Consider the following 12,464-nt stretch of genomic DNA (forward strand, 5'->3'; position numbering starts at 1 on the left):
AGTTATTATGATTATATAGTAAAATATAGCAAAATTTGCTGTTTCAGTCTTACCAGTTAATTTCTCTGTGTGTGTGTGTGTTTGTGTGTGTGGGTGTGTGTGTGTGGGGGGGAGGGTGTCTTATTTGCACTCTTGATGTTTTAGAGTGTCACCCCTTCATTGCTGTACACTTTTTTTCTGCACAGTGGCTGATCTGTAGTTTGTACCACCAAAGTTTCTCTGAGTTTTCGGATTTTCTTGTATTTCCCATTCATTTCCTATGTGGGTCATTTTTGACCCGTAGGAAGCTAAGTGTGCAATTTTTTTTTACGACCCTTTAACATATCAGAATCATCTCCTTGATTTTTTTGTGTGTTCACATAGGTAATACAACAAAAGTCACCAAGTTTCATCCCCCTCCGATGAAGCAAAAAAATTTAAAAATTTAAAACGTACATGGTTTCGGTCTTTTTTGACCCGAAGAAGCCCAGAGGGTAAATTGTGATGGTCAGATAGAGTGGAGCAGAGTTCAAATACGCTGGGATTGAATCTTAAATCTCAAATGAGCAACGTTACAAAAGGGTGAGCTGATTTTTCCCTAGAGTTCTGTAAAGAACATGTGACTCCCTACTGCTTTGTGGGTCATCCACAAGTACTACAAATATAAAGATAACTATAACAATATTTATATTATCATCCTCTCCAAAGTGCAGTAATGATCTGTTTATTATAAACAAGAACTGCAGTTTTGTCATCTGCTGCTTTAAATGCTCAAGCTCTTTAAAGGGTTAGTTCACCCAAAAATGTGAACTCGGCACATCGATTTATCATATTACCCATATTGTGGTGTGAACTTCCCTGTTAAAACGATTATTAAAGCATTATATTTATCATTTATGTGAACAGAGTTTTTATGGACAGAATTTCTAGGCGCAGCCAGGGGCCGGAGGGGGTCAGGTTTGGTGACAACACGATTTCGTCTCTGCTCTTTGCGGATGATGTTGTCGTGTTGGCCTCATCAAGCCAGGACCTTCAGCATGCACTGGGACGGTTTGCAGCCGAGTATGAAGCGGCTGGGGTGAGAATCAGCACCTCCAAATCCGAGGCCATGGTCCTCAGTCGGAAAAGGGTGGCTTGCCCTCTTCAGGTTGGTGGAGAGTTCCTGCCTCAAGTGGAGGAGTTTAAGTATCTTGGGGTCTTGTTCACGAGTGAGGGAAGGATGGAACGGGAGATTGACAGACGGATCGGTGCAGCTTCTGCAGTAATGCGGTCGATGTACCGGTCTGCCGTGGTGAAGAAAGAGTTCACCATGGCACTCTCGATTTACCGGTCAATCTACGTTCCTACTCTCACCTATGGTCATGAGCTTTGGGTCATGACCGAAAGGACAAGATCACGGATACAGGCGGCCGAAATGAGCTTTCTCCGCAGGGTGGCTGGGCGATCCCTTAGAGATAGGGTGAGAAGCTCAGTCACCCGGGAGGAGCTCAGAGTAGAGCCGCTGCTCCTCCACATCGAGAGGGGTCAGCTGAGGTGGCTCGGGCATCTGTTCCGGATGCCTCCTGGACGTCTTCCCGGGAAGGTGTTCCGGGCGCGTCCCACTGGGAGGAGACCCCGGGGAAGACCTAGGACACGCTGGAGAGACTATGTCTCCCGGCTGGCCTGGGAACGCCTCGGTGTCCCCCCAGAAGAGCTGGAGGAAGTGTCTAGGGAGAGGGAAGTCTGGGGTTCTCTGCTTAGACTGCTGCCCCCGCGACCCGGCCCCGGATAAGCGGAAGAAGATGGATGGATGGATGAACAGACTTTTGACTTGTTGTTTTGAGAGTTGACTTCAGTTTAGAGAACTGTAAGCAACAGATGTTCAGATCTACAATTTCTTAGAATATCACAAAGCTGTTTAAATAGTAGCCACTTGTGCAGTGTCTGTTTTTCTGGTGAAAATTTTCCACATCAGTGCTTTTATGGGAAATTGGAAACGATGTAGAACCATTAAATAATATTTAATGGTTCTACATTGTTTATAAAGCATATGGAAAACTTGAGACTATACTCTTTATACTCAAAAAATGCCAAAAGGCAGTTTGGACCTACACAAACATGACTTTGAACTACCACCAGCTGAGGTTTAATTAAAGATCCGATATGAACAGAGCCGAGTATTGCTTTGAGAACCGCTCTTCCCAGTAGCAGTTGGTTGAAGTGGATGAGATGTGTCGAGCAGCTGGTCTGCTACATGTAGTCTGGTTTTTCCTCTCTGAAGCCTGAAGTTGTGTGGTCTGGAGACTTCTAGGCAATGGCAATATTGCTTCTGTCTGTCAGCCATTGTTATTAAAATGTTTAATGCATTCCAAGGCTGAAACTGATTCCATCTCCATGGACCATCTGAACTACCTAACCTAAAAACCTAACAAATTTGTAAAATACTGCATTTATTTATAAAAATAAACACAAGGCTGAATTTATTTAGTCAAAAATAAATAAAAACAGTAATACTGTAAAATATTAATTTAAATAAACTAATGCTTTCTATTTTACTTTCTGTTTGAAATGTAATTTCTTCTTGTGATGGCGAAGCTGAAGCCATTAAAGCCAGTATCTTAAGTGTCACATGATCTTTTTAGAAATCATTCTTATATGCTGATTTGGTGCTCAATAAACATTTCATTTTTTATTCAGTGCCTATACAGTTCATATTGCAAATGTCTTTACTGTCACTTTTGATCAATTTAATTTGATTATTTTGCTTAATAAATGGCAAGGCAAGTATATTTCTATAGAATATTTCATATAGTGGTAATTCAAAGTGATTTACAGAAAAATATTTAATAGTATAATCATAGTAAAAATAGTAATCATAGAATGTTTCATAAGAAATATAAAAATGAAAAAGATTTAATAGAATTAAGTAGTAAAAAATGAAAAAAGGAACAAAAATTAAAACAACCTTACTGTTTCTGATGTTTCATAAACGGTAGAATCCAAGTTAATTTATTTATTGTAAGTTGCAAAAATGAGAATTATAGTTGGATGAAAAAACATAATTGTTAATATATTGCAAAATATATCTTCTAGCCTAAGTGCCATCTCAAATGTTTGAGACTTTCATTACAGCTCTCTTCTCCTGCCCACTCCCCCTTAGTCATGTTCCTTCAGCCCATTTCTCTGTCTTTCTTTTTTGTCTTTCTGACTGTTCGCCTCCAGTTCTGTCCTCCCACTCTCTCCTCACCACCTTCATTCTCTCTACTGCTTTACTTCTCATGGTTCTCAGCATGCAGTGTTATGTTCAGTGTCTCCTCCATCTGTTCATCTTTTCCTCTTCCTCTCCCTCTCTCTCTCTTCTGCTTCAGTGGTCACTTACAGCCACGTGGCTCTGCTGTGTAGTTCACTGTGCGGCCAACACTCTATCACCATAGCTGGAGACATAGCCGCAGAACATGAGAATGACACAGGGTGTCTTAAAAACCTTTGCCGTGACTAATCTCACTTTTCATCCTCTCTTGATTAAATGGCCCCCACAAAAACACACTATAGTACAGTGATGATATCAGATGGAAAACCATGACAGTTTGATATATTTTGAAGTTTAAATGACTACATTATACCATATGAAATTCCAGGATTCTGCACCTTTCAAAATTTAACTTAGACTGCCCTTCAAATTCCAGATGAATTCCTGAAATCATATTAAATCTGAATTAAGGTAGACCGAACAGGATGCAGAATTGTGGTTGAAATTTGAATTAAATTGGAATGAAATTCAAAGGAAAGGTCCAAAACTGGCATTGGAATTTGGACAGGAAAAAAGGACAAGAAAAAAAACACTGATACATATTGATAAATTATGACATTTCATCAGAGGTCACTACAAAAAATATAAGAAATATTATATAAATGGATAAGGGATTTCATAATTTGAAATGTAACAATAGAAAAAGGTGAAACACTGACATTTGTTGTGGTGATAAAGTGGAATTGCTTTTGACAGGATTTATTTCTCTTACTCCCTTTCTCTCTACAGTACAATATGTGACTCTCCTTTCTTTTTTCCTCCTCTCTCTCCCTTTCTCCCATTCTTCATTTGCCTACATTATTATTTCTGTTGATGTTGCATAACTTTGTTGGCAGTTGGCCTGAGAGCCATGCTAGAGCTCTGCAGGGGTCAGGAGAAAGTGTGATGGAAATAGAGAAATAATTAGAGAGAAAGCCAGTAAGTGAGTGTGTGTAGCCAAGAGATCCAGGTAATAAACCCTTTGTGCTTTGAGGCACCTACAGTACAAAATATTACATTTTCACTGGGCTTATCCCTCATGGTGGCCTGCCTGATATTATATAATGGCATGTTGGATGCACTTAGTCAAAGTCCCTTTAAGGCAGGCCAGTTCCTTGGTGGCCATTTTGGTAATGCTATTTTCTATAAGTTTGGGAATTGGGAAAACGAAAGACCTGTTTGTGAATATAGTATTTCAATGATATATTTAAAATCAGCAATAGTGAAAATCATAGTAAATTGATCAATTGATTTTTTACATGTGTGTGTATATATATATATATATATATATATATATATATATATATATATATATATGTATATATATATATGTATATATATATATATATATATGTATATGTGTGTGTGTGTGTGTGTAAATATATATATATATATATATATATATATATATATATATTAGTGCTGTCAATCGATTAAAAACTTTAACTAGATTAATCACACATTCTTTCTGTGATTAATCGCAATAAAAAAAGAAATGTTTTTGTACGTTTTTAATATATTTTTTAATGTAATAATTTCACAGTTAAATTTAAATACTTGTTTAAATGGCATCTTTTTATGAATGAAGGCCAGTATTACTGATATTAATACAGCTACTGATTTTTTTTTTTTTTTTACATTTATTATTAGGCTTCAAAAATATAACAGTTTTTAATTTAAGTAAACTTAAAACAATGCTAACATAAACCCATAATAAATGTCATGTTTACTCCTGCCCTTCCTGTCTTAACAGTTAGGAAATATACAGAAATTTAATAAAGTTATCAAAGTTATATGCAGTCTGCACTGCATAAACTATAAATTAAATAGTTAATCCTTATTAAAGCTACAAAAGTTATTTAGTCAAGAGCAGCAAGTCATTTTCTCTGTTCCCTTTGTTCTTTAACTTTACTGACAGGAAGCTTTATTGGCTGCTGTCCCTTTAAGAGCAGACAGACACGCGGATCTCACCGTTTATATACTGTCTATGGATCTCGCCTCATTCTCTCACAACTCTTTTTGTTCATTTTAGACTTTATATAAATCATTTAAGATTGCTCTTATGAGGATAATCGACAAAACTGGCACTTTGGGATGTTTATTGTTAGTTCAAGCGCTTAAGAGAACTGGATTCTGGTGCCCTGTCTATGCATTGTGTGTGTGTGTGTGTGTGTATGTGTGTGTGTGTGTGTGTGTGTGTGTGTATGTGTCACATAAGGTCATTCACAGACAGCGCATTCTCTTTTGTCTTGCCGCGCTTGAAATGTTTAAAAGCATTTAAATGAATAAGAGCGGGATCATATAATGTAAAGCTAGCCAACGGATGGCAGAAAATACGGATGCTGCGTTAATTGCGTTAAATATTTTGACACGTTAAACCAGACAAAAATTAATCGCATGCGTTAACGCGTTAACGTTGACAGCACTAATATATATATATATATATATACACTCACCTAGTGTTGTCAAAAGACCCGGTACTTCGGTACCAAGTCGGTACTAAAAAAATTTAAATGTGACGGTACCAGGTTTCTTTAAGTACCGGTAGTACCTAGGTCCCGTTCAAACCCGGTTCAGCGCTATGATTTCCGTGAAGCAGAAAACGAGGACGGAATCTCAAAATCCAGTCATGAAAATGAAACTTACATTTTAATATGGACAGTCATGGGATGTGTCAAAGTTAGCATAAATTAATCAAATCAAATCTCCATATGGACCAGTATCTGTAAATATTAAGCTGCAAAAGTTGTTTGAAATATGAATCCGTGTTCTGCGCGTCTCTGTGTGAATTAATGAATGACAGAGACGTGTGGGTTTGTTTACTACATAGACTGAAGCACATGACGCTTGCATTAATTTCAGCATCTGAGCTTCAGAGTTCTCTCACCATCAAGCGATCTGAACTTTTCAGTTCATCTCAATGGACGCACAGCGCACTTGTATTTGATGCTCAATAAACTCTTTGTGAAGGCACTCGACTCTCCGTTGCTTTACTGATAGTGCTGTTTCTCACACATGCAAAGAGAGAGAGAGTGAGAGTCTTACCACGCTGAATCGACACGCTATATGTAAACTATTCTTTGTTGTCTTCTCCTGTCAAAATAATGGAGTTCATTTAGAATTATTCATATTCATTTTCTAACAAGCAGAAGACATACCGGTTTCTCCGGTAGTGGGCGGAGCTAATGCGCAAATGGCAATTTCATTGGCTGGCGCTGATCTCTTACCGTCCCTGATTTGATTTCAGCAAATCAGTTTGACTGAACGCAGACAACGTGATTAATATTCATGAACCCAGCAGCTCATCAATTCATAGTGCATTGTATATACATAAGTATGATAGTAGATTAGTAGTAGTATTATCTTTTAATAATAATTAATATGATCTATTACTATTGTTTTACAGAAACCCTCAATGACCAAAAATATCTTAAGCATCACCACCAGTCTTAAGTTCAGTTAAAATAACAAATATGCATTCATTAGGCCTAAAAGTTAATTTTTACATAAAGGCATTGTGCTAGAAATTTATAAAAAGTAAAAAAAAAAAAAACTTTATTTTTAAAAAGAATTTATAAAACTTTATTTTTTAAAGAAATAAATCACAATATTTCTTCCATATTTTAATTTTAATAGCAAATCCCCTTTATTTACCAAAAATAAAATGTGTTTAAATTTCATAAATTAAAAGAAAAATTAAATTTGGGTGAAACTTGTTTATTGTTTTTCATAATTATATAACTTGTAGAAAAACTTTAAACACAATTGTAAATAAGCATAAAGAATGGCATTGGTTTTATTTTTAGTGCTAAAAAGTAATTTTTTTAATTAGCATATTTTTGTGTTTTGCTTTGGTACCGAAATTGGTACCGAGAACCGTGGATTTTCACTGGTATCGGTACCGAATACTGAAATTTTGGTACCGTGACAACACTACACTCACCTAAAGGATTATTAGGAACACCTGTTCAATTTCTCATTAATGAAATTATCTATTCCAACCAATCCAACCAGTCACATGGCAGTTGCTTCAATGCATTTAGGGGTATGGTCCTGGTCAAGACAATCTCCTGAACTCCAAACTGAATGTCAGCATGGGAAAGAAAGGTGATTTAAGAAATTTTGAGCGTGGGATGGTTGTTGGTGCCAGACGGGCCAGTCTGAGTATTTCACAATCTGCTCAGATACTGGGATTTTCACGCACAACCATTTCTAGGGTTTACAAAGAAAAACATCCAGTATGCGGCAGTCCTGTGGGCGAAAATGCCTTGTTGATGCTAGAGGTCAGGAGAATGGGCCGACTGATTCAAGCTGATAGAAGAGCAACTTTGACTGAAATAACCACTCATTACAACCGACGTACTGTATGCAACAAAGCATTTGTGAAGCCACAACACGAACAACCTTGAGGCGGATGGGCTACAACAGCAGAAGACCCCACCGGGTACCACAAGACTACAAATTGGAAAAAAAGGCTACAATTTGCACGAGCTCACCAAAATTGGACAGTTGAAGACTGGAAAAATGTTGCCTGGTCTGATGAGTCTCGATTTCTGTTGAGACATTCAGATGGTAGAGTCAGAATTTGGTGTAAACAGAATGAGAACATGGATCCATCATGCCTTGTTACCACTGTGCAGGCTGGTGGTAGTGGTGTAATGGTGTGGAGGATGTTTTCTTGGCACACTTTAGGCCCCTTAGTGCCAATTGGGCATCGTTTAAATGCCACGGCTTACCTGAGCATTGTTTCTGACCATGTCCATTCCTTTATGACCACCATGTACCCATCCTCTGATGGATACTTCCAGCAGGATAATGCACCATGTCACATAGCTCAAATTATTTCAAATTGGTTTCTTGAGCATGACAATGAGTTCACTGTACTAAAATGGCCCTCACAGTCACCTGATCTCAACCCAATAGAGCATCTTTGGGATGTGGTGGAATGGGAGCTTCTTGCCCTGGATGTGCATACCACAAATCTCCATCAACTGCAAGATGCTATCCTATCAATATGGGCCAACATTTCTAAAGAATGCTTTCAGCACCTTGTTAAATCAATGCCACATAGAATTAAGGCAGTTCTGAAGGTGAAAGAGGGTCAAACACAGTATTAGTATGGTGTAATAATCCTTTAGGTGAGTGTATATATATATTGGCAAGTGTTAATGTCAAGCCCTGATTGTATATTAAAAAACATCAACATTTCAGTTATAAAGAAGAAAGAATATTACTAACTACACTTTATAGTGAGGTGAGCCTGCATGTTTGCACACAGATAATCAAAATAATTCCCTCGCGCACCCCTGGTGGTCAGTCTGCACATCCCAGTTTGGGAACCGCTACTCTAGACCAGTGGTCCCCAACCTTTTTAGCACCAAGAACCGGTTTAATGTCAGACAAAATTTTCACGGACCGGGCTTTAAGGTGTGACGGATTAATACAAAATAAAATGATACGACTGGCATAAAAACTGTGGTATATTGTAAATATAATAATAAAAAACATGAATCCACTGTGTATTCGTATAAAACTTTATTAGCAGCGTCCTCGTAACATCATCATAACTTGAATAACATCCTCTCTGCCCCCTAAACCACTTTTTTTCACTGATTATGGTCACTATGGTGACATTTAAACATGCCTAAAAAATAAGATACACCACAAAAACGAATATAAAATCCATGAAAATAACACGGAGCAGCCAGCCTTTTTCCAAAATAAAAGATAGTTATGGCTCAGCACACTTCTGCCTCCACCTCTGTTATTTGTTTTGCAAAAATCCACCACTCACGGCTCTTCTGGTCCAGTCAGCGCAGGGCTGTGCCACAGTGTTGTTTTGTGTTGAAAATGTAAAAAATATATATAATGAGCGAGTACATCATGAATCCATTTTCCAAACCGTGTTTTTGTCTTATCCTGAATCACTACGGTACACCTATAATAAGTGTTTATATTCAGACTATTTTAGTCTGGTTGGGGTCAGCAATGTTGCAGAGTATCACAGTACCTGTGTGACTCGCCATAGATGTAAACAGAGAGAAGTAGCTCCGGCTACAATGTTCTTCCTCCAGACGCGAGCGCCAAAAGTTACCAACTGCAGCTTTAATGTAAATTATTTATTCCTTCTTGTGCGGCCCGGTACCAAATGACGCACGGACCGGTGCCGGTCCGCGGCCCGGGGGTTGGGGACCACTGCTCTAGACCATTTTCTCCATAGTCCATTTCATCCCTTCCATGCATGCCACTTGACTGCTTGCCTTACTCATAACACTGCTTATTAAAAGTAGCTTATTCCAATGAGCCTTTGTAGAGATCACTTCAAAGGGACCTTTGGAAAGATAGAGGGGAACAGCTCACGGTGACGCCACACACTGTCTTTATTGAAAGAAGGCACTTGTAATTAGGTTGGTGGCTGCATCTCATAAAAAGTGGACACAACAATGCTTTTTTCTTCCATTCTATTTCTCTGTGTCCATGAGGAGCAGCCAGTTAAAACTTATTTATGGAAACAATCCATGTGAACTCAGGATGAAGATAACAGAACACCGCAGAAGGGTAATGCCATTATAAACATCTGACTATGAAATTGTCATGGTAAACATCTGATTGACTGAATGCTAGAAATGCTACACACTGATCTTGCATACGGAAGGTTTTCTAAGGACAATTACCTTTATCTCCGGACAGGAACAATGTCTCAATTACATCCGCAAACAGCCGTGCTGTACCCTGCTGACCTGCTGCTGCTTAGTTTAATGATGTGGCTGATAGGGAAACAAGAGCAGGTGCAGCAGTAGGCCTTGTGTATAATCAACTATAAATGTATTTTTAACCGGACCTGTCTTCTGGCACCCAAAATAGAGTAGCAGGCTGTGAGATGTTTACACAAAGCTGCTGTTCTTCACATCTGAATTGATGAGACGGTACCTGAGTAGCTGCTTCTGCTCCTGCCAAGGTCAGCTCAATTGCTGTAAGCTCCATCAGAGGTGCTTGATGTTAGATCTTTTATAATTGCTGTCCGTAGCCTATTTATAGTTAATTAAACTGTTGCACCCGTATATGAAATGCATACTATTATATACTACCGTTTAAAAGTTTGGGGTCGGAAAAAAAGTTAATTTCTTAATAAAAGTATTAATTAAAGTATTTAATTAAAAGTAAACTTTTGAATGGTAGTATACTTTAGAACCATGGTTCTTAAATGTTGTAGCATGATGTCACATGTTTTTTCATTATTGATAAACAATATATGGTTCTATTTTCTCTAAATACATTGTAAAAAAGTATTTAAATGCTTCAGGAGAGTAGCCTATGTAGCACAACATTATAATGAACTTTTTAAAAAAGTTTTGCCAAATTTGCGAAGGTTACATTAAACTGTTCTTAAATTATTAGTATTTTACAGATGCAGTACAGATAATCTATGAAAACAGAAGGCACAAATACAAATCTAATATGGGCCAACAAATCCAGTATTGTCTGAGACTTCTTTTTTTATATTATTATTAAATCAGTTTCATCACTTAACCAATATGGTACTGACTTTTTGTGCACCACAAGAAAACATCCTCACTTTGACTTCTACTTTTTGATAATGAATGTAAATGAACCAAACTGACCAAGCTTCACTGTATTTCACAAGAATCATACAACTTCAGTGACACAACAGAAACATTTATTACAAATGAATTTTAACACAGTTTATTATGTCATTGCTGTGAGTTGATTTAATTTGATTCAGGTCAGGGTTAAAAAAATAATTCTTGCCAAGTTTAATTATTTGGTTAATTTAGCTTTATTTTTTACCCCAAGTCCCAAGTTAATAGCCAATCAACTCGCAGACCACTTGAAATCCTTTATGGACCCCAGTTTAGGAGCCATTGCCTTTGCTCATTTACGGATCATGGAAAAAACTCGCTTGGTAAAATGCAATCGTCCTTGAAAGGTATCACATTTGTGTCTAATCTAGTCTTGTTTATCTAATATTTTTCTTCATTGCCATATTTGATTCGATTACTATAGCTGATTTGCTATGCATTAGATGTTTATAGACAGAATTAATCTTTATGATCAGATGGGAAAACATAATGCTGTTACCTAAAAATGGCTCTCCATACATATTCAGTAGCAGCATAGACTCCTTTGCTAATGAGTATTGTCGAAGTCCCTGCGGCCAAAACTACGTCAGTTCACCAGCAAATAGGGATTAGATTGTGGCAAGGTGTAGTAGCGAAATCTTACTGTTAAGACTCCTGCAAAGTCTTTGTGTGAACATATAATCAAGCCTTATTCTGCTTTATTGATTGGTTGTCTCAACTTAAGATCTGTGGATCAATGAAGAGGAAGAGGGAGTCAAAGAAAACATTTTGCGCTCCCGCTGCTGGGCAGTCAGCTAGTTGTGATTGTATTATAATTGTAATAATCATTCCCAAATTCACTCTGCTGTGAATTAATGCTGTTGAAACTTCTAATAAGTCTCACTGAGCCTCTTTTCTTCTCTGCAGTGGGACGTCTCCTCATTGAATTCAGCTCCCAGATAACCCTCGAGCGGGTGCAGAGAGAGAATCCTAATGTGACCGAAGGGGGGAAATACACTCCACCAGACTGCCGGCCAAAGCAAAAGGTGGCCATCATCATCCCGTTCAGGCACAGAGACAACCACCTGAAATATTGGCTTCACTACCTGCACCCAGTCCTGCGCAGACAGAAGATCAATTATGGAATCTATATCATCAACCAGGTTAGTGTGTATGCTGTATGTTTTTGTGTAGGACATTTTCACACTAGAGCTTTTAACAGTCCATATGATCCCTGTTGGAGAATCTGTGTTTGTATAACATGATATTTGGTTTCTAGCTGGTCTAAGATGGTTATTAGTAAATCTAAGATAGGAATTAGTTGGTCCAAGCTGGCAATTTGCTTATTGACAACCATCAAGTTTGAAAAACAACTTTACAATCTTAGCCTGGTAGCTGGTTTGATGCTGGTCCGACATGGACAGGTACCAGCTAGAACATATTCCAAAACACAACAACCATCTTAATCTGGCTTTTCCAGCCAAGGTATCAGAGTTGGTTCATTTGGTGGGTGTGAAAGCTGTTTTCACATCAATGAACCACAAAGGATACGTACGTTCTTCATTCCAAGCCATGAAGTTCACTTTCTTCTTCTGAGTTGTTTTTTTAGCTTCAGTGGTAAACAGCTACTTCTAGTA

The 12,464-nt window shown here is 37.9% G+C and overlaps 1 protein-coding gene across 1 annotated transcript in view; it reads left to right on the forward strand.

Annotated features, from left to right (window-relative positions):
- The window catches only part of LOC132154810 (beta-1,4-galactosyltransferase 2-like), a 123,526-nt gene that overhangs the window by 63,073 nt on the left and 47,989 nt on the right, over positions 1-12,464 (forward strand). The window contains exon 3 of the mRNA XM_059563480.1: positions 11,755-11,990. Coding sequence (XP_059419463.1) covers positions 11,755-11,990 — 236 coding nt within the window. The remainder of the gene's footprint in view (positions 1-11,754; positions 11,991-12,464) is intronic.

The sequence above is a fragment of the Carassius carassius genome, chromosome 12, assembly GCF_963082965.1.
Source record: "Carassius carassius chromosome 12, fCarCar2.1, whole genome shotgun sequence".
NCBI lineage: Eukaryota > Metazoa > Chordata > Actinopteri > Cypriniformes > Cyprinidae > Carassius > Carassius carassius.